The sequence below is a fragment of the Pristiophorus japonicus genome, chromosome 26 (assembly GCF_044704955.1).
Source record: "Pristiophorus japonicus isolate sPriJap1 chromosome 26, sPriJap1.hap1, whole genome shotgun sequence".
NCBI lineage: Eukaryota > Metazoa > Chordata > Chondrichthyes > Pristiophoridae > Pristiophorus > Pristiophorus japonicus.
Window position 1 is genome coordinate 18971050 of NC_092002.1, and position 23549 is coordinate 18994598.

The window sequence follows — 23549 nt, forward strand, 5'->3', positions numbered from 1 at the left end:
AAAGAATAATGATCAATTTTGGTAACTTATTTTTGAACCACATTAAAGCTGCTTCGTCCTTATTACCGCTCAATAAATATTTTGTACGACAAATTCATTAATCTTAAAAGATACATGATAGCAAAATGATATCCCAAAGTTACACATAAGATAGAAACTTCAGCACCATTTGTATTTCAGTAACTATTCTAATAAATATAGACAGGATTATTCATTACAAGCCTTTTGTTTTAATAGAATGTAAATGGCAGGAAAGAACAATAAATTAGCCATGAATTTTGCTAAATAAGGGGGGCTCTGAGCTCAGAGATTTCCTATTCTTATTTTGACATCCATAAAGATTTGAGATCAAAGCGCCGAACACAAATCCCTGGCAAAGGAAGTCAAGAAAGCTTGAAAAAAAGAATCATAGAAATTTACAGCACAGAAGGAGGCCATTTCGGCCCATGGTGTCTGCGCCGACCGACCAATAGCTATCCAGCCTAATCCCACTTTCCAGCTCTTGGTCTGCAGGTTACGGCACTTCAAGAGGCCCTAAAGTTTCTGACAGTGGAAAGAATGATTTCCTCTTGGGGGAAGGGCCTAGCAATTTGGGACAGAACCCGTTTACATTGGGTTTCCACACCATTTGCTGTAGCCCTTTAATCTCCACAAGGCGGGGCTGTGGGCCGAGAGTGGTGTGTGATCTGCAGAAGTTCAGGAAAAGCTCCAGAAACTCTGCATATGGAATGTCCCCAAATTGGTCCCTTAGATACAAAACTCTATTTACCTTATTATTTTTTTCTCAGCCCTCCACGGGAGTGAGTGACTGGGTGCTGCTCCAACATGGCCAGACATCAAGGCAGCCAGTACTGATGCGCATGGAGTTGCAGTGTGCCTGGGCCAGTCATGGTGAGCCCAGCCCCTAAACTGGGATGGGGGTCTGCAGCCTCACTGCAACCAAACAAGGGTTTGACTTGACTGCATATGCGCTGACAGAACAGTCCCTTTCCAATTTTTGGACGGTAAACTCTTTTATATAAAAAAAAGTTTGGATTGAGTAACATTACACTTGTTATGTATGTTGATTCCAACCAACCTGCAGCCAATGCCACAGGATACATATCTCACAGTTAGAGTACAGCACACTTCCTGAGATAGGCCCACTTGTGAAGCATCAGCTATAGATTACTAGGTATATTGGAATGAAAGATTATAAATGTATCTATCGAAGCATAAAAACTTCGATACCCAATTGTGAAATTGGAATGTTATGTAAATTAAGACATTAGAGTTGAAAGTTATCCTGGTAATGCAGTAAGTCGCCGCGATTTAAAATCAGCCAGGTCTCGTTCTGCCATGGGCAGACGGGAAATTAACTTGCCAACGTGGTTTCCCTTGAAAACCTGCTGCTAGGTAAAATCTAGGCCCATATATCAATTTTTACATCACTTTGACACATTATTAGATGTACCTAATCCTGCAAAAGAAATCATGAGAATTCATGGGATGCGCCTTCCCGAATTCCCAATGGTTGCTCCTGGTTTTCAAATATTGAAAATTACTCTTTAACTTTAGAAAATAAGAGAAATCAAGGATAATAAACCATTCAGCCCATCTGTATCCAGTCATCCTTCGAGTACCTTAACTCTCCCATTGTAGTCTCCACTTGCCTGGATGAGTGCAGCTCCAACAACACTCAAGAAGCTCGACACCATCCAGGACAAAGCAGCCCGCTTGATTAGCACCCCATCCAACACCTTCAACATTCACTCCCTCCACCACCGGCACACCGTGGCTGTAGTGTGTACCATCTATAAGATGCACTGCAGCAACTCACCAAAGCTTCTGAGACAGCATCTCCCAAACCCCCGACCTCTACTACCTAAATGGACAAGGGCAGCAGGCGCATGGGAACACCACCACCTCCAAGTTCCACTCTAAGTCACACATCATCCTGACTTGGAAATATATCGCTGTTCCTCCATTATCGCTGGTTCAAAATCCTGGAACTCCCTCCCTGACAGCACTGTGGAAGTACCTTTATCACATGGACTGCAGCAGTTCAAGATAGCGACTCGCCACCATCTTCTCGAGGGCAATTAGGGATGGGCAATAAATATTGGCCTTGCCCATGACACCCACATCTCAAATCTAGCTGTATTTTCAATGTCTAAAGTTATTCCAAACATTTATCACTTTAAGTTCTTCCTAATATGTGTGTTAAATTTACTTTTTCATTCATTTAAATTCATATTCCATGGTCCTGCATCCCTGGTATAATTAGAATTCAAATATTTTGGGTTTCTATTATCCATTCCATTTCATATTTCACTAATCGATCTTCCATGCCCTTGCTCATGGCTATTTAGGAGTCTGGAGGACAGGTGTGAGATTTAGCTACTAACTTGGCCTGTACCCTTAAGGCTACTGCTCAAATAGTTCTTTTAGGAAAAGCCTAAATAGGCATTATCTGGCTCATTGTAGCAGCTTGTGCAAATCTTCACTTCTATCCTTTATCCCTATTTTAGTATTATCAGTAAATGTGACAAGTTTGTATTTGGTTTCGATATCCATATCATTAACTGAAAACAGCACTGGCCCATGCAGCACTTTACTCAAATTTCCTCTCGGTCTGATGTTGTAGAAAAAACTTGCATTAATATAGCGCCTTCCACCACCTCAGGACTTCCAAAAGTGCTTTACAGCCAATTAAGTACTTTTGAAGTGTAGTCACTTGTAATGCAGTTATGCCACTGATGTGTTTAATCATTTTTTTAACAATGTTTTTATTCAGCATCTGTTTAGCTTTTGCCTTTTAATTTAATTAGGAGATAGATGTTTTTTGATAAGCTAAATAAACCTTATTATGGAAATTTGGAGTGTCTAGTTTATGTGTAATGAGATCAAACAGTCTAGTGAAGTTTGTCAGCCAGAATCTTTCTTTTCTAAATGCATGCTGGCCATTGCTTATCAAATAATTGCTATAAAACTACTGCTAAAGTCTACTCTGAGTTTCCATCAGTTTATTGACATTGGAACCGGTAAGTGCTTGGGTCGGAATTGTCAACCTTTTTCAATATAGGTACAGTGTTTGCTTTCTCCCAGTGCCCAGTGGTTCTCTCAGGCCAACAGGCAATGAGTCACACATGTTCTCCCTAGTTCCCTTCATTAGTAGATGTGCTGTCTGGCCAAGGGCATTCTTACTTCCTTAACAAGTTTCTTTACCATTCTGACTTCAAGATACTTGGGTGTACTCTGGAAATTAGGTAGCAAGGCAATATTTCTTTTTGGTGAATAGTTCCAAAAATGCAATCCTAGCTTTATCTTTCACTACTCTTTAATTCTTATATTTAAACCACCTGCAACCATTCCTACGGGTAAACTTACTGTTTCCTATGCCTACCAAAAATATTTAATTGTGGGTAATACAAGTTGTATTTTTAACAAACCTATTGCATTATTTACATGGGTAAATTATATGTCCACTGTTTGTTTTATGATTTCCTTCTCTGCAAACTGTGCTTCTCACCATTTGCCTGTGCTGATGTCCTCAGTGCTCAAAAAGCAGCAAAACCTCTTATGTAAACGAGCTCAGCCTATTCTGGACCTCCAGCTTGTTCACAGAAAATGGTGAGTATCTCCTTATGGCTGCCACTTATCTGACTGCTGAAAAAATGACATCCATTTTTAACATGGATTTTGAAACTGTAATCCCTGAGGAGATCTCAGGAGGTCCATGAGGTTGTCATAAATAAATTTTGATTTCTGTCCTCCTAAAGCCAGACATACTGTGCTACATAGTAAAAAGTTGCAGCTCTGGCAGCAGCAAAGATAAGATAAATGCAAAAGCCCTACTGCACTTAGCTCTATAGTTTCAACCGTAAGTTGGGCATGCACTTTACCACAAAAAATTAAAGAGCAAGTTATTATTTAAATAGAGAAAATTGCAAAGTGTCGCAGTACAGCGGGATCTAGGGGTACTTGTGCCTGAAACACATGATAATATGCAGGTACAGCAAGTGATCAGGAAGGCCAATGGTATCTTGGCCTTTATTGCAAAGGGGATGGAGTATAAAAGCAGGGAAGTATTGCTACAGCTATATAAGGTGTTGGTGAGGCCACACCTGGAATACTGCGTGCAGTTTTGGTTTCCATATTTACGAAAGGATATACTTGCTTTGAGGCTGTTCAGAGAAGGTTCACTAGGTTGATTCCGGGGATAAGGGGGTTGACTTATGAGGAAAGGTTGAGTAGGTTGTGCCTCTGCTCATTGGAATTCAGAAGAATGAAAGGTGATCTTATCGAAACGTATAAGATTATGAGAAGGCCTGACAAGGTGGAAGCAGAGAGGATGTTTCCACTGATAGGAGAGACTAGAACTAGAGGGCATGATCTTAGAATAATGGGCCTCCCATTTAAAACAGAGATGAGGAGAAATTTCTTCTCTGAGGGTTGTAAATCTGTGGAAGTCGCTGCCTCAGAGAGCTGTGGAAGCTGGGACATTGAATAAATTTAAGACAGAAATAGACAGTTTCTTAAAGAATAAGGGGTTATGGGGAGTGGGTGGGGAAGTGGAGCTGAGTCCATGATCAGATCAGCCATGATATTATTGAATGGCGGAGCAGGCTCGAGGGGCCGTATGGCCTACTCCTGCTCCTATTTCTTATGTCCTTATGTTCAGCATTGACATAAACAATTGATCTGTAAGCTGTAGCACCAAACCTCTTCAGTTTATAATAACCAGCAACCAACATAGGCTGAAACAGCCACTATAAAATCCATTATGCTAATGACACATCCTTAGTCATTCCTGTTGTATTGGCAAAGCCCAAAGTTAAAAAGCTATACATAGAATTTCTGGGGTGAGTAATATAGTGCCGCCACTGCCAGTACTGCTTAGGCACTTGTGTGTGAAAGAGCTGATCTTGACAGTGATGCAAGCTCATTTGTATATTTTCCTTGCATTGTTCAGGGTGTCATGCATGATTGGCTTCTGGTACCAAAAATTATGAAGCTATGAAATGTTTCTGGCTGGCTGTAGAGTCCCACAGAATACTTCAGATGGGGAAGGAGAAAAAGGGGGAGTGAAAGGACCAATAACAGGAAATTTCTTCTGCTGTTATCAGGGCCTCCTTTATCAGACATTACCAATGTCGCACTGCGACAGTGGTATTTCTCAGGCTTTCAGGTCATATTATGGGGCTGTCCTCTAATTTGCTTGATTTTCCTGGCCCTAATGAGCCTTGCACAAAGAGTCCTGGGGCTAGACTTTCCACTTTGCTGTCTATCGCCCAAAAAATGGGCGATGTTCCAGCGATGTTTGTGTCAATCATCACCTTGTATATTTGATATGTGTTATAACTGTTAAAATGTCTTTCCATGATAGTACACATACTTACAGCTTTTGCCATGCACTTTGCCAATTTTGCAGAGGAAGATATCGAACAACCAAGCCCAGCATGGGAGAGGGCACAGTTGTGTTACAACCACTGAGTGACATTGAGGAGCATGCTGCGGTTCTGGTGGGGACCCGCAGTCGAGTGGCCACCTCCCTTGGATCTGCCGAGCCCACTGATGTGTCACATGAGTAATGTGTCAAGCAGTGTTAAAGTAATGTAACGTCGTATCATGACAATATACGAATGAACGGTCCTCTTAATCAATCTGTATATCTCAGACTCCATAACTCTGTTACTCAATTTCGCACAGATGTACTAACATATGATGCATTGTTATGTAACGTCTCCGGGTCTCATTTATTGTAGTAGTGATGCTGCTCTGCAATGTGGACCCCTCTGCTATAATAATCTCAAAAAGCTCAATTGTATTTTGCAGGGCCCACAACACCCACAGCACAAATGTGCAGATCACCAGCGGTTCCGTTACAGGTGGTCCTCAATACGGGTGGGGAGGAGGAGGAAGATACCACAGAGCCTCAGGAGGAAGAGGAGGAGGAGGAAGTGGATTTGGAGGAAGATGTCCCCAGCATCCCTCATCATGTGGTGGAATCACCTGTGGGACCTGTGGCCATTACGTCGGCATCTCGCGGAAGAAGCAGCGGAACCAAGCGGCGTGCAACTGTCGACATCAAGGCGAGCATTAGTGCCCTCACAGACCCCGCGGAGGTTGAGTCAGCAAGTAGAGCACACGCCTACCCTGGCCAATCGCATGGATGGCTTGGCTCAAATGTGCAAGGACAACGTCGCGATAAGTCGTGACCATTTCCAGGCATTTCTGGACTTCACGGCGACCTTCTCCCACTTCACGGAGACCTTCTCCCGGGTGTCACAACAGACGCTCGAGCAGATGATTCAGCAGACCGTTGCCAGCAATGCCTTGCGGCATGCATTATTGGTGGGACACAGCGCTGCACCTGAATGTGACGTGATGCCGCAGACCGCAAATGCCAGCACACAAGCGGGTCAGGAGGAAGCAATTCCTTCTAACTCGGAAGGCGATCCCCATGCTTCACCTTCCCCTCCTACACCCCCCCAACAGGCGATCGCATCAGCAGTTCCCCCACTATGGCAGGAAGTCTTGCCATTGGCAGTTGCACGCCCGCGACGTCTCAGTGCCACCTGGGGACCAAATTGGGCGGGTGGGGCTAGAGTACGGGGAAGGAAAGATGGCCGCAGGTGATGTGTGAACATGGTTTATAGTTCTCTCTGTTAATGGTTTACTGCTAGGGTGTTGTTTGGGGCGGCTGGGTGTGTTGTTTGGGTTGCTCCTGTTGCAGTTGAAATTTAAATTTTGTTTGAGTAAAAATGTTTTATTACAATTTACAATTGTTGTGCATTTTCTTATAATAATGTGTTAACATATTAATGTAAACAATGGCCAACCAGATCAGGCAATGAGGTAACGTAGCTCAACGCAAACGCAACCGTTGTTTTGCGATAAACGTAACTGTAACTTTGACTGTCCACAATGAAATTTCGTGCAAAGCGTTCATTTATGAGCTGCTCACGCAACACTTTTGCAGCCGCGTAACTCCCACGAGGTTTTTCCACTCGAGCAGGTGGGCGTGGGGGTATGGGTTCATCACCAGGTTGAATGTACTCCCTGAGGTGCTCATCGGCCTCCTACTGCTCCTCCTCCTCCTGCTGCTCCTCGTCATCTACCTCTTCCGTCTCCAATCCTTCTTGAGGTGGACCAGCAGCCCCATCTGGCAAATGTTGTCCTCCTTTATAGCCAGATTGTGTAACATGCAGCACACCATAATAAACTCAGAGACCTGGCCAGGATGTTACTGTAGGCTGCCTCCTGAGTGGTCCAGGCATCTGAAGCGCTGCTTTAGGACTCCAATTATCTTCTCGATGATTTTGCAATGTGGCTTTCATTGTAACGTTTCTCGGCCTCAGTAACAGAGTTACGCAGTGGGGTCATGAGCCAACTGGCAAGGCCATATCCTTTATTACCCAGCATTAACCGTGACCTAGTGGCTGATTGGCAAACAGGTCAGAGACAGCACTCATGCAGGATATGTACATCATGGATGCTGCCTGGAAAATTAACATTAACTGCCATGATAATCTGGTTGTGGTCGACAACGAGCTGTACATTTAGCGAGTGAAATCCCTTTCGGTTACGAAACACCTCCGCATTCTTTAAAGGTGATTTCAAGCCAATGTGTGTGCAGTCTATTGCGCCCTGCACCTTGGGAAAGTTTGCTATTCTTGAGAACACCAAAGTCCTTCCGGTTTGTGACTCCCTGGTCATAGGGAAGTTTATAAAATCCATCCTGTGAGCGTAAAGGACTTGAGTTACCTATCGAATGGAGCAGTGTGTGGCGTGCTGAGAGATAAGGCAGCTGTCGCCAGCTGAAGCCTGAAAGGAGCCCGATGCGTAGAAGGATAGTGCCGCAGTAACCTTCACCTCAACAGACAATGCGATCCTGATGGTGCTGACAGGCTGCAGATACCCCTTGATGAGCTGACAAATCTCATCGATGACCTCCTTTCGGAAACGCAACCTCCGAAGGCACACGTTATTAGACAAGTTCAAGTAAGATTGCTTTTCCTTCTAAGTTCTTCATCTGTAAGGTCTCCTCATATGTTCATGCGTTACTCTTCGACTTCTACAATTGACTCCTTCACTTAACTGTTCACTTAACTCAAGCTCAGATGCCAGCAGGTCTGCACTTACAAGTAATGGCAGAGAAGATGCAGCCCCCATTCTTTCACTGTTTATATAAATGCCTTTTCTGCTACTAAACTGACCTTTCTACAAAAATAAATGAAAATATAATTATAATATGTTTAAATTCAACTGGATATATGTCAAATACATTTATAACTCACAAATTATTCGAGCACTCTTGTTTTTTCAGCCTCTCTCCTTTCCTCCGATACTCAAAATGGCGTCCGGAGTGCCGAGTTCTGTGAGTAAAGCCCGGGAAAAGCAACTATTTCCCGGTAATGTTGTCGGCGAGCGATCAGCTCGACGATGTGCCAAAAGTTAGAATGGGCGATGTGCAGGCAATCAGCTCGGCGATGTGAGCCAAAAGTCAGGGGGATAATTTTTCGGCGATGATCCAGCCTGAATTTCCACTTTTTTGTCAAAATGGGCAATGAAAGGCCGTTTTGGGTGATATATGGGCGATGTGAAGTGGGAAGTCTAGCCCCTGGAGTTTCCGCTATGGTGGGGAGAGGGAGAGGGTAGGAGGATCAGGAAAACGTGCTCAGATTGTGCTGAGCACTTAGCCGGATTTCCGAGGTGAAGTTACACTGATATTTCCACACAAATTAGTTAGCGTAAGCTGAAACGTAAAATCTCTCATTAAGCAGCGCAGTCAAACTTAACAGATTCGTGACTGGAACAAGGCCAATGGATCCTCAAGTTGCTGGGTTTGAAAAGAAAAACTTGCATTTCTATAACGCCTTTCACGACCACTGGACATCCCAAAGCGAACAGGGCCAATGGATCCTCAAGTTGCTGGGTTGGAAAAGAAAGACTTGCATTTCTATAGCGTCTTTCACGACCACTGGACTTCCCAAAGCGCTTTACAGCCAATGAAGTACTTTTTGAAGTGCAGTCACTGTTGTAATGTAGGGTTGCGTATTATAAAAGTCAAGGGGGGAAAAAATCCCTTTCAGAGTGACACTGAAGATCACAAGGTAAGACATTTTACTCTCTGTCCTGTGGTTATAATTGAATGCAGGACTCTGCTTTCTTCAATTAACTAATTACTGCAGCAGAGCGAGACACTTCTGCGTGGCTTCAATTGACTGCTGGACACGGGTCTTGTGTACCAAGGGCAGATCAATTGACTGAATTTGAAGTAATTGCTGTTGAAGGAGAAACAGACTGCCTTTAACGGCCTGCTGGTCATGTGACCGCAGGTGCCTGTGTGCCAGAACTTCTGGGTGCAATGTGATGAACGGGTGCATCACACACATACTTCCTCACTCTTAAAACTAATGAAAACATGCAGAAATAAATAAAGAGAAAAACTTACCTTTCTTTCTGGACAATTCTGCCCAAGAACTGCTTTTTAACCACCACTTTTTTCAGGCTGTACGGCAGCGTTCAAAGTAAATATCGCGACAGAGGCGTTGTACGCTGGATGACATCACCACGCAGGTGGCGTTAGCTGGCGCAGCATTGCATCTTGGCACCTCTGCCAAAGAGCCTACTCAATATCAGCCGGGGCGTGGACGCCGCTTAACAACAACGGTAACAGGCAGCATCCACAACCCAATTTCAAACCCTTTGATGCTATTTCATTTGATTCCACTTAGATTAAGCTGATATATGGTTGGAAATCATGCAGATATTCCAGGCCATAGTATTTCACACTGGTCGATTGACCTGCACTATTCCCCTCAGACACACAAGAATATAAGAATTAGGAGCAGGAATAAGCCATTCAGCCTGTCAAGGCTGCTCCACCATTCAGTGAGATCATGGCTGATCTTCTACCTTAACTCCACTTTCTTGCATTATCCCCATATCCCTTGATTCCTTAATATCCTGAAATCTATCCATCTCTGTCTTGAATATACTCAAAGACTGAGCCTCCACAGCCCTCTGGGGTACAGAATTCCAAAGATTCACCACCCTCTGAGTGAAGAAGTTTCACCTCATCTCAGTCCTAAATGGCCAGCCACCTAATTCTGAGACTGTGACCCCTGGTTCTAAACTCCCCAGCCAGAGGACACACCCTGTCTGCATTGACCCTGACAAGCACTGTAAGAATTTTGTATGTTTCAATGAGATCATCTCTCATTCTTCTAATATATGCCTAGTCTACTCAATCTCTCCTCATAGGACAATCCCCCAATCCCAAGAATCAGTTTGATGAACCTTTGTCGCACTCCCTCAATGGCAAGTATATCCTTCCTTAGTTAAGGAGACCAAAACTGTACACAATACTCCAGGTGCGGTCTCACCAGGGCCCTATATAATTGCAGTAAGGCATCTTTACTCTTATACTCAAATCTTCTTGTAATAAAGACCAACATCCCATTTGCTTTCTTAATTGCTTGCTGTACCTGCATGTTAACTTTCAGTGATTGGTGTACAAGGACACGCAGGTCCCTCTGAACACCAACATTTCCCAATCTCTCACCATCTAAAAAAATACTCTGCTTTTCTGTTGTTCCTACTAAAGTGGATAACTTTATAGTTCTCACCATTATATTCCATTCTTGCCCACTCACTTAGTCTGTCTATATCCCCTTGAAGCCTCTTTACATCCTCCTCACAACTTGCATTCCAACCTAGCTTTGTAGCATCAGCAAACTTGGATATATTACATTTGGCCCCCTCATCCAAATCATTGATATAGATTATGAATAGCTGGGGCACAAGTAACAATCCTTGTGGCACCCCAATAGTTACAACCTGCTACCCCGAAAATGACCTATTTATTCCTACTCTCTGTTTTCTGTCCGTTAACCAATCCTCAGTCCATGCTAGTATATTACCCCCAATCCCATGAACCCTAATTTTGTTCAATAACCTCTTGTGTGGCACCTTATCGAATGCCTTCTGAAAATCCAAATATACCACTAACTGGTCTGTAGTTTTCTCTCCCCCCTCCTTTCTCAAATAGCAGGGTTTACATTAGTTACCTTCCAATCTGTGGGAACTATTCTAACATCTGTGGAAGTTTTGAAGATGACAACCAATGAATCTACTATCTCTATAGACACCTCTTTCAAAACTCTAGGATGTAGGCCATCAGGTCCAGGGGATTTATCAACTTTCAGTCCATTAATTTTGCGGTACAATTTTTTTACGAATACTAATTTCTTTCAGTTCCTCATTCTCGCCAGACCCTTGGTACTCTACTATTTCCGGATGGTTTTTCGTGCCTTCTTCCGTGAAGACAGATACAAAGTATTTGTTTTATTTCTCTGCCATTTCCTTATTCCCCATTATAATTTCTCCTGTCTCAGCCATTAGGGGACCCACATTTAGTTTTGCTAATCTTTTCTTTTTTACATACCTATAGAAGCTTTTACAGTCTGTTTTTATGTCTCTTGCTAGTTTACTCTCATATTCTATTTTCTTTATCAATTCCTTGGTCCACCTTTGTTGAATTCTAAAAATCCTCCCAATCCTCAGGCTTCCTGCTCTTTTAGCAACATTATAAGCCTCTTTGATCTGATACTATCTTTAACATCTCTTGTTAGCCACTTTTCCTGTGGGCTTTTTGTGTCTTAAAGGAATGTATGTTTATTGTAAATTATGTATTCTTTAAATGCTAGCTATTGCTTGTCTGCCGTCATACCTTTATCATCATCATCATCATGAAGCGAGGATGACTTGCTTCCACGCCAAAAAGGGATGAGTTTACAGGTGTTTCAATGAAGGACCTAATATCCAGGTCCTGAAATACATCCTGAAGGGTGGAAGATGCCTGTGCGTGGATTGTTTTAACGTGTGGTGGCTGTTGCACACCAGCCACAACATGGGCTTGACAGAGCTAGGTCTTGGTCCAGTGGTAAGGATTACCCAAGACTAACTGGAGACTAGCTCTGCTTTAATGTAGTTTCCCAATCTATCATAGCCAACTCTCCCCTTATCCCGATGTAGTTTCCTTTGTTTAGATTTAAGACCCTAGTTTCAGGTTTAACTAAATCACTTTCAAACTTAATGTAAAATTCTATCATATTATGGTTACTCTTCCCTAAGGGCCCCTTTACTATAAGATTAGTAATTAACTCTTTCTCATTGCACAATACTAGATCTAAAATAGCCTGCTCTTTAGTTGGTACCTCAACATACTGATCGAGAAAACCATCATGTATACACTCCATGAATTCATCCTCCATGCTATTACTGCAAATTTGGTTTGCCCAGTCTATATGTAGATTAAAGTCCCCCATGATTATTGTATTACCTTTGTTGCATGCACCTCTAATTGTCTGATTTACACTGTGTCCTACATTAACACTACTGTTTGGGGGCCTATAAACAACTCCTACCAATGTTTTCTGCCCTTTGCTGTTTCTTAGCTCCACCCAAACTGATTCTACTTTGTGATTTTCCAAGCTAAGATCCTTTCTGCTGTCTTTATTATCAGGGCTACCCCTCCTCCTTTTCCATTTTGCCGATCTCTTCTAAAAGTTAAGTATCCTGGAATATTAAGTTCCCAACCTTGGTCACTTTGCAACCACATCTCCGGTAATGGCTATTAGATCAAACCTATTAATTTGCATCTGCACTATTAATTCATCTATTTTGTTGCAAATGCTTCGCGCATTCAGATATCGTGCCTTTAGTTTTGACTTTTTTCTATTTTTCCCTGATGTCACCTATGCCCTATAACCTTTGTTACTCTCTCTGTCCCTTCCTGACCCACTCTGCTTACTTTTACCCAAAACTGCTCTGATCTAGAACCTTAACATTTCTCTTGCCGCTTTAAAATTTACTCTTTCTTGAATCCTCCCCCCCCCTCATTAGTTTAAAGTCCTGTCTACTACCCCAGTTATTCGATTCGCCAGGACACTGGTTCCAGTCCAATTCAAACGGAGCCCATCCCAACGGAACAGCTCCCTCTTTCCAGTGTCCCACGAAGCAAAACCACTGCCTCCCACACCACCCTTTGAGCCACACATTTAACTTTCTAATCTGCTCATCCCTATACAATTGGCGCATGGCTCAGGTAACAATCCAGAGATTATTACCTTTGAGGTTCTGCTTTTTAATTTGTACCCCAACTCCTCAAACTCTTTCAGCAAAACCCCTCAGTCCTAATTATACCTATGTCGTTGGTTCCTACGTAGACCATGACAACTGGATCCTCCCCTTCCCACTCCAAGTTCTCCAACCGCGAGGAGATGTCTTTAACCCTGGCAGGTAACACAATCTTCGAAACTCCCGGTTGCGGCTACAGTGAACAGTATCTGCCCCTATTTTGTTTTCTGCTAATCAGTAAAGAGAGAGGACATTGAAGGCCTTTCCACCTGATTATATATAACACATCACATCTTCGACCCCTATATCTGCCATTATTAATTTTATTTTGTTTCTTCCATGTCCCACATTCCCAGGGAAACGTCATTCCTATTTTGGGTTAAGATTGCAGTGGGGGTCAATTTTAAATTTTGTCTTATTTTTAGCTCCTTTTATGCCCTATTCCTAAAATTACTACAGTATCAACAGTCCCTTCTCCCATCCTTCATAATTTATATTCTCAAGTTTTGGTTATCACTCGTACTCATTTGAAAAATATCGTCCTGCACAAATACAGTTCCTGAAAGTTAATGTTGTGAAACATTGCAGTTTAGCGCTCCTGGAGATTAAAGGACTAGAAATAAAAACTTCTTACTGGCTATCATCAAGTTGCAAATTGCATCCCTCTGAAAGATATTCATCTGGGAGATGGAAGTATTAATTTCTGATTAAAATATACCCCCATCCTGCCCCAGCCTCTCATCCACAGAATGTGACAGTGTGCTTGGTAGCCTTAACATTGTGTACATGGTTCTGGTTATCCACTACCTCAGTCTAAGGCAGCATTCGCTGATCTTCACACGTGCCATCCTCACTGTTTAGCCTCGAGTCTAAATGAAAGGTCCTCATTGCCTCTCTAAACCACCTTCAGCTAGTGGAGGTTCTACCTCCTCCATACTTGGTGTTGGCTCTTGTACTGTACTCACTCAGTTGAGCAGGTAGCTCTATCTCTGCTAGTGCCTGGTGCAGTAATGATGTCTGTGTAAATGTCTCCTCATCCCATGTCTGATGCACTTGTGCTCTGGAGTCCAGATGTTCCAGGTTGTTCTGTGGAGAGAGCGCAAGAATAACATTAGCTTACTAAGTAGATAGTACATGAGAGTTCAAATTGTTGATTATATTTAAGTACAGCAAGATAATTACTATTATCCAATAGGCAAGCTAATACTTACCACAGCCTGCAGTCCTTATCCAGTAAAGGGCATAGGAAAGCATAAGATGGAGAAGACACCTTGCATTCAGTGTCAGATACTTCTATTTAGCTTCCATCAGTAATTCCATAACAACTTCTTTAGGTAATGTCAACACTTCAGTCTTTGTGACCACCATATCTAATGGTCAATGAAGAGTAAAATCGGACGGGGCATAAAATAGGCGTCAGATCCGAACCAGCCCTGTTCCCGGTTAGGTTAGAATTGGGCCTTAAATCAGTCAAAATATGCTTTGAAACTTGCAGTTGAATTCAGTTATTGTCAATATTAATGATTATAAACTGATATTCGACCTTTATTTATTTCAAATCAGAATGCCATTGTCTGGGTTTCATATGCAAATCATGCAAGCACTTAGTAAATAGAACTATCTTTTCACATTGCTGACAGTGAGACAGCTCCAACGGGCTCAAATGTTAGTTTTTGTGCACAGACAAGTCACATTCTGTATGTGTATGCACGTACGCATCAGATGCATCTAATGCAGACAGCATTAGACCTAGCTAACTGCATGTGCGTGCAGGAGCAATTATTTCATGTTTCATTTCCTACATACAGTGGGCACAATGGAACAGATAGAGCAGTGTACTGAACTGGGCAGATGTGGTTGTTAAATTGCAAACAATTTATATTGTGCTACTTCTCAACTGCTCCCATGTTAGAACCAACCGTAGGAGCACGTGTAGTTTACTCAAGATTTATGGCACTGTCACTTACTTTAACTCTTCTTTGCAAGAGTTTCCTCAGCCTTCCCTCTCTCGGTTTTCGATTACTACGATTTACTGACTTAGAAAACTCAAGCTTAGCATCACCTAAATTTGATCTATCCTATCCTACCTTCTGTACAACAGTATTAGAATTTAGTCATTCACCGTTGGATAAAAACGATACTGGTAATAAGCAAATGAGCAAAGAACTTGCAAAGTTTATACAGGTGCATCCCAAAAACAGGACATTTCGGCAAGCAGCGAGGATCGGCGGACGGCAGAGTCTGAAATTCAGCGCGGATTCGGTCCATGGCAAGGTCCGAAATCCGACAAAATTCGAAATCCGGCACGGATTCGGTCCACGGCAACGTCCAAAATCTGGCAAAGCATGAAATCCGGCACGGATTCAGTCCTGAGGATTCCTGATTTCAGACTTAATTTTTTTGTCTGAGATCCGGAAAAACCCAAAAACCGGCACGGAGGATTCCGGATTTCAGACGTTGTACTTGTACTAAGAACCGTGGTTTCCTTTAATCAGAAAATGGGTCGCATTGACCTGTGATTGATCCACAGCCAAATGATGTTTTGAAAAGTGTTTTCAGAAATGAGGCAGTCTAATCTGGACACCGTGGATGCTTAAAAGGAGAAAACAAGACTTCTAGTAAATCATTTGTGGACGAAGCAGCTTTAATAAATGCATAATAGATCAATGAAGTTCACCACAGAAAAAGTTACCATGATTTTGGATTCTACACTGATCCTCTGCTTTTAGGAAAAGTTGGGTCAGTGTATATGACACTCCTACAAACAAAATCGGTATCAAGATGCAACATGTACATCAGGTTTTACAGCAAGATAAATAAAAGTACACCTAGCCAATGGCTACTGTACACATCTAATAAATACACCTTCATGGTAATTTGTAGATTTCCTACCATTATTTTACGACCAGTGTCATGATTTACCTTTCTACTGTAAATCAACAGCTACTGCAACAGCTTATTCAGTGAGATGAGTTGTAACAACTGTACAAGTAAAAGACACTTCTATCTGGTGGGCCAAAGTTGCCGGCCACTTGTCCTATACAATACCAAAACATCATTCTTCATCCTCCTCGATATTTGTAACACAGCAAGCTTAGTTTGTATATGTAAAAAAGTCTAAATCCATTAGAATAAAAAACCTTTTGCAGGTGGTTTCTTGACGATATTTTGGCTGCTGGCTACAGCCTTTTGATAAGGCAAGACAACTCAATAGCTAGATTTTGCCTTTTTTCTTTGCTAGTAAAGGTCTGGGTTTTTTTTGATCCGCGCTGAGAAAGTATCTTCTCTGGGATTGGAATGCGTCAGGCTGCCTCCTCTCTAGCAGCTCTGGCAGGAATTTGCTCTCTAAGCAAAAGAAGGATCCTCAGTCTTAGAAACCCTTTATATGGCAGTAAGCCTCCAGGGCTGAAAACACAACATACAGCAACCAAAGGCACCCAAACATGGTGCAGGTCAGGAGCTTGCCGCGACGTGTACCTCCAAGCTCACCACCTATGTGTGGCCGTCTTCTGTACAGGAGTATGCTGATGGTGACAAAGGCAAAGATGGTAAAAAGTGTGACGGAAAAGGCCAGTGAGCCCGGCTCTACTTTAAACTCTTGGCCTTTAGCAGCCCAGTAGATGGCAGCAACAGACCAAGCGACTCCAATACCCAGGAACACATTTACAGCATTGCTTCCTGTCACATTCCCAATGGAGGCGTCTGCGTATTGGTCTTGCAGTGCTGCAACCTTGCTGGCAAAAGTATCTGGAAAAATACCAAAGAGACATTTCCATTATATTCATTGCATTTTACTGACAGAACATGATATTGTACTGTATGTGGTAACGGATGCAGATTCCCATTAATTAATCAAAGTATATCATTCGACTTGAAATGTTTCTAATTATTATTTAATTATAGACATCATAACACAATGTTCTGGCTCTTGATTGCTACTACACCTGCCTCTGGCAAAAAAAAAGAATGGTTAGTATTGTCTCCACGAACACTGCACTGTATATTGTAATAAAAGTAGCAGATACTACAAAGTAACATTAACACAGTAATCTCATGATTTATGGTACCTCAGATCCTTAATGAGATTACTGCTTTGCCCCCTATCTGTTCCTCATCCACATGCTGCCCCTGGGCAACATCATCTTCAGGCACAGGTTCCACTTCCACAAGTACACCAAGCTTTATCTCTCCGCCACATCACTCGACTGCTTCTCTTCTGTCAGACTGCTTTATCCTCAGTGATAGTGGATTGTGTGTAATGTATAACGTTTTGCTGCTCCTAATTTAAAGTAAGTACGCTGGCTAGTGGTTAGGTTCCAGTGGAAGCTGGTTGGCAGCCAGATGACTGCACTTCGAGCAACGTTTCATGTGATAACCCTGCAACTGATGCAGCCATGCTCACTGCTGCTATGGTTGGCTGGTTCTGCCCACTTTCAAAAGAATTATAGATGGGTCAAATATATCATCGCCCTGAGAGACAACAGCAGGCACTGGAGGTGCTCGTTAGACTGATTGACATATTAAAGGGTATGATGAGTGAGGAGAGTGGGGTTGGGCTAGGTGGGATGTTAAAGGGCATGGGGAGTGAGCAGGAGAGTGGGATTATATTGGGTGGCTGGTGAGAATAACACCAATACAGCCCAAATGACCTGTTTCTGTGCTGTAGCATTCCCATGATTTTATTCTATCCCTGAGTGAGACACTCCTTCACCATGTCCACCGATCTGTATAGAAACCAATCACTAGACATCATGAGATTGATGAATCCCTGGCTCAACTTTGATCACTCAGCGTGGAAGCTGGACAAAAGATCTTTGTGTAGATTGGAGTCCAAGACCTTCATAACATCAGTGTGCTTGGGATTGCCTGAGGAGCAGCACCAAGCCATGGAAGATGAAAAAGGAGGTGAAGGAATTGTCATGGAAGTTTTCTTCCAGGAATGAGTGACACTTGCCCCTTAACAGCACTCAAAAGAATATATTTTCTACCTTGCACTAACTATTTGCTGTAGCATCCTGTTTATTCTTGTCACATTACCATAATTGTGAGGCTGCTGCCTGCCTTTCTGATTAGTGCTTTAAAAGGACCGTCTTCAACATGTACGCAAAGTGCTTTGTAATAGTTCATACACTAAATATGATCAGGGTGCTGTGAAACTGTGCTACACTCTTGTGCCTTGTGAACTAGTGCATTGCCCCTAATTGAAGAATTATGGTGGCTGCCTGCAAGTTCTCTCCATGACCTTGTAGAGATTCAAATGACTCTCTGTTTTGTGATAGTAACCTAGAGTGGTCTGTATCCAAGCAGGAATATCTCATGCTGCATTCTCTGTGGAGGGCAGCATGCTGTCTATGGCATCACCAGTCCTTTAGGGAGAGACATGGCACGGCATGATATGGCATTGACACCAATGTGACAGAAAGCAGCTCGCTCTTCTGCTACTGCAAGGATACCCCTGCTGGAGGCAAGTCTTCAAGTAGCCCTCTGTCACAGAAGTCACCACTTCACTTGCCAAATGTCAATGGCAGACAACTGCTCTATTACAGCACCACCTATATTTGTGTTGACGGACATTGGTATGTTTACTCAACCATGTTATATAAATATAATCTTCCAGCACATGGATTCCAGTGGCTAGGGTGTGCATTTATGTTCTTACACTATTCTCCATCTGAATGATGGCCCCGTGGAGTCCAAATTACAAATAGTTTAGCAAGGCCAATCGACATGATGACCTCTGCCTAGCAGGCCACCCTTCTCTGGCCACAAGCAATGCCACTTGCTCACTTGTGCTGTGAGTTACCCTGTGATACCTCCTCGAACTTGTCAAGATCTTCTGGAGTGTGTGTCTCTGGACTACTGCTTGCTTCACATGGTGGTGATGCATTTTATGAGGTCTTGAGTGAAGGATTGTCATCCTAATGCAAGAGATGGGTTTCTTGATGTAAGGGATTGTCTTTGCTATGTCGTTCCATTGCTGTCAGGGAGAAGATGGGATATTGTTACAACATTAATATTACTCTAGAGTAATAATCGGCAAGAATATTGCTACAGCACTGTCAATACATGGCTGTTTTGTGAGTTACTGGTGAATCACTGCCTTATCACCAAATAAGTGTTAACTGTTTTTGGCAACATGGCACTATGTGAACATTATGCAACACACCATCAATTTGACCCTGTTGGCTAACTTCACTATCCCCATGCCCACTTTGGTCTCCTTACCAATGATGTCTAACAACTACATCCTCATAGGCAGCAAGGGCACCACCTGTTTCTTCTGTTCAATACCAACTTCTCCAAGGATAATCATACAGTGTAGTAGTTATGAGTGCACTGTGTAGTGACAATGTCGGCTCTCGCACATGGTCTAATAATATTTTGATTACCTTGCTAGCTCCACTAGTTTAGTGCACTTGCTCAAATATCAGTTCTTGCTAGCCTTACAGTTACTGAGATTATAACTAGTCACCTACAATTTAATATGGTTTGCTTATGTGGACTATTTATTATCTTCACATTAATTTACACTTACCTTTGCTGTTTCACATGGAACCGTTTACTAGCTAATTTACATTTGTGTTCTGTTGGTGCTACGACTTAGGCAGATATGTCTGTCATCTGTAACTTGCTGATGTACACGTATGTAGACTGATTAGGATTTCACCTGTGTTAATTACTTTCCTTTGTACTCAACATAAGGTTATGCAGCTTCATCCTCTCTTCAATCCACTAGGTGCACAATGCTTGTTCATTATCACTGTGACCTCTTCCTTTATTTATGTAGGTATTGCCGTTCCATCATGAGGGGCCACATTTGGCTCTCTCCCATGGCATCAACAAGCGTGGGGCTTATAGTCTGTGCATCAGGCTTTGTATTTTGGCTTTACATCCTCCATTTTAAACCAATTTTCTTACAACAGCTGGATTAATGAAAAGCACTTCTTCTGCACCACAGATCATTAACAAGTATTATTGCAGATTATTCTGATAGGATGCTCAGCTGTGCATGCATTGCAGTAAATCCAGTACTCCACAAGTCACAAGGTCCAAAATTACTTATTCCTGCAAATTCAGAAAAACAAACTGCAAGAAATATCAAGCTAATTTAAAATTACTTTTCACTCCAGGAGAAATTTCTATCTCTAGGTTCCCAATCTCTGCTTAACTCAGTCTTCAGGAGACTGTTAATCATATCACAAGGCTGCACAATAAATACAAATGAGAACGGCTTCTCTTCGCTTATCCATCCACGAATAAAAAAATGCAGTTGTCTCCATCATGACATTCAACTGGATCTTGAATGAATTCAAGGTTTTCACTTCCATTACCGTACCTGAAAGCCCGATTCAAATATTGATCATTCTGCATGAAGTTCTTCCTGACATCAGTCCTAAATGGATTTCTCACCAGTGCTACCAAGTCACTTACCATGGAGAGGAATGGAAAGGTTAAGGGAAAGTCAATTTTGCAAAGCTCCTTACAGAGCATTACAGATTTCTAGCCTGCCATTTCAGGGAATGATATGTAGTACAGTAAGACCTGAAGAAAATTATAATAAAACTTTGTGGAGGTGAGCTTTTATAGTTATGCCATGGTGTTTACAGATTAGAAAACAGCAAAGATACCGAGACAGATGAAGTAGTAGATCCACCCCTGCAAATCCGTATGTCATACTATGGGGTTGCCTAGTATTAAAGCTCACCCGATGTACTTATCTAGTCCTAGAAATATAAAAGGATCTCATGGTTGATATTTGCTTTTACAGCGTAGAGAATTTCAGAAGAGCTGAATAAATGTTGGGAAATATTTGCCCTTTATGGGATACTAAGGAATAGAGAACATATGACCCATCCATTTTACCTGTTTCAGTATGTTCTGCAAGAGGACTGTACAAGGGGCTTTAATATTAGTGGAGGAGGAAGAAAAAATTATAAGTTCACGGACGCTAAAGGGAAACAATTCAAGAAGAGGCTTAGTGATTGCAGACACATTTCAGGCTTCAGAGAAAATGTCAATGGCACAAATTGATATTGTGATCCCCACTACAAACATAGGGCCCGAAATTCAGTACCTCTGGAAAGCTGATGCTCCCCCTACCTTTTTGTGGCCATTAGTGCCAACATTTTTGAGTGGCTGGGCCACCCCATATTCAGTTCCAAAAGGGTTCCAGCGCTAATGAACCCTTCCAATGTGGATTTTTCAGCGGTGTGGCTTTCTTAATTTGAGCGTTATGACCACTGAGAAATTCAGCATGCGGGTAAGGGTTTCTAACGAGCCAGCTATTCCCTGACCTTTTTAACAGCCAGGGTTTACAGCAAGGCCCTGAGGGGGGAAGTTGGTGCAAGGAGAGCCAACAGGTTCACTGATATGGAGCAGGAGACACTGATGGACAATGTGGAGGACAGAAGAAGAATACTGTTTCCTGACGTGGAGAGCTCTGGCAGACAGCCAGTACATAATGCATGGAGGAAGATTGCAAGGGAGGTGTATATGTGAGGACGCACCCTCTTAGGAGGGTGCTGGCCAGTCTACACTCGGCCCTTCCAGGGTTGCAATGGGTCGACATCTCCTAGCTCTGGGACGATGGGGATCTTCCTCCTCAGGTGGTACTGCTGGCTTGACCTCCAGCGGCTGTCCCCTCATGATGGCCAGGTTGTGCAGCATGCAGCGTACCACGACGATGATGGAGACCCATTAAGGAGAGTACTGCAAGGTATCACAAGAGCATTCCAGACACTGGAATCTCTGCTTAAGGATGCCTATGCACTGCTCAATGATACATCTGGTGGTACAATGAGCATCATTGAATGAATGCTTTGGTGCTGTCCTGGGGTTCTGCAGAGGAGTGAACAGCCAAGTGACAGGGACATATCCTTTGTCCCCAAGTTGCCAACCGCAATCCTGATTCGGGCCAGTGAAGACGGCAGGCACACTGGTCTGGCGCAGAATGAACGAATCATGGCTCCTGCCATCCTTGCCCGCTGCCTGTCTACACGGTGCTGATGGCGACGTCTTCTCCTGCGTACTGCCCTGCTTCTGAGCAGGTGTCGCCCTCCAAACACTTCTCCCATCCTTGGTGAACCCTGCCAAGCAGGTCTCTGCAGCCCACAGGACTCCACTAAAAAGTCAGACCTGAAAGTTGTACAAAAGTAGAGGGGTATGTGCAAACCTCTGAGCAGCAGGTTTAATAGAGCCAAAACAATGAATAAAACTATATGATAAGCTAAGTACTGCAGATGCTGGAAAATGAAATAACACTAATAATTAATAAAACTATATCAAATGATAAATACTGCGGATGCTGGAAAATGAAATAAAAACACTAATAAGCAATAAAACTATTTACCTACCAAAGGGCCCCAGCAGTGTCGCGTTCGAGCACCGCATCGAAAACCTCGCGGGAGTACTGCCGGGAAAAGTCCTACCTTTTCCTCTGTGAATTTTGCTGTCCTGGTGGCCATTCAGTAGGCCGCACGCTGCTTCCCTTTCCACTGGAGACTTACCTTTACAGCGGCTTCACCGCGCCGTTTCCGGCGGAAGTGAATGCTCAAATCCTCCCTGAGCTGAATATGGCTCGGGGAGGGAAAACTACCCGACCGCGGCGGCCGATCGATTTTTTTCGATCGACTGTCCAAACTCCGTGGTAGCCATCCCTTCGGGGACGGTGAATATCGGGCCCTTAATGTCTACTAAACTGTAAATAGTTGAAATGATATGGTATTAAGAATGAACACGGTAATGCATATGAAATTCCTTTGCTATCTTAACAAGAACTTTAACTTGATTTAAATTTCATATGGTGATTTAAGCCCTTTAGGGGTGAAATTCATCTTGAACGGTTAATGCTCAACGGGTGGTATCGCATAGCCAATGAAATACTTCATTGATGTCAATTAAACTGAGTATCGACTGGAGCGTATAACAGGTGGCAAATGCATTAACACCCATTTTGCGCTACCGCTCGATGGCTTTCTACCCCATGTGTTTGGGGTAGTTGTGGCAGATTACACTCGCAGCGCCCTTTACTGGCTATGTTGCTTTGCTGCCACCATCCCGTTAATTACCTGGTACAGAGGTGCCAAGTGCCACAAAAACCACAGCAGTAACTGAATCTTTCAGCCCGACTGTGCAGCCAAAATGTGAAGCCAGGTCATTGATGAAAGCCGTGAGCAAACCAATCACAGCCATGCAGGTGACGAAACAGGCCCAGCCATTCCAGTACTCTGTGGGAGGGACAAAAGCAAAGAGAACTTTCCAGAAAACGGTCAAGAAGTGCATGACGTAGTCAAAACAAGAAGGCAGTTTCTCCTCCCGAGTATCATCTTCATCCTCACCATCACCTGACAAAAGAAAATAGACCATATTTCAGAATGTTGCCGACACTGAAAGCACACAATGTACTATGGGCCAGCTCAAAC

General features: G+C 43.0%; 1 protein-coding gene and 1 long non-coding RNA gene across 7 annotated transcripts in view; one reads left to right on the plus strand and one right to left on the minus strand.

The window, feature by feature from the left end:
- The window catches only part of LOC139239231 (uncharacterized), an 87303-nt gene that overhangs the window by 31919 nt on the left and 31835 nt on the right, over window positions 1–23549 (plus strand). The window lies entirely within an intron of this gene.
- The window catches only part of LOC139239229 (sodium/calcium exchanger 3-like), a 519976-nt gene continuing 510515 nt past the window's right edge, over window positions 14089–23549 (minus strand). For 3 of the 6 annotated variants that reach the window (XM_070867913.1, XM_070867914.1, XM_070867912.1), the window contains 2 exons: window positions 23196–23471; window positions 15560–16875 (listed from right to left, as the gene is read on the minus strand). In XM_070867913.1, coding sequence (XP_070724014.1) covers window positions 16499–16875; window positions 23196–23471 — 653 coding nt within the window. In that variant the 3' untranslated portion in view covers window positions 15560–16498. Of the gene's footprint in view, window positions 14215–15559; window positions 16876–18206; window positions 19106–23195; window positions 23472–23549 lie in introns of those variants that run through there. The other 3 variants (XR_011588619.1, XM_070867916.1, XM_070867915.1) reach the window with 3 other exon arrangements.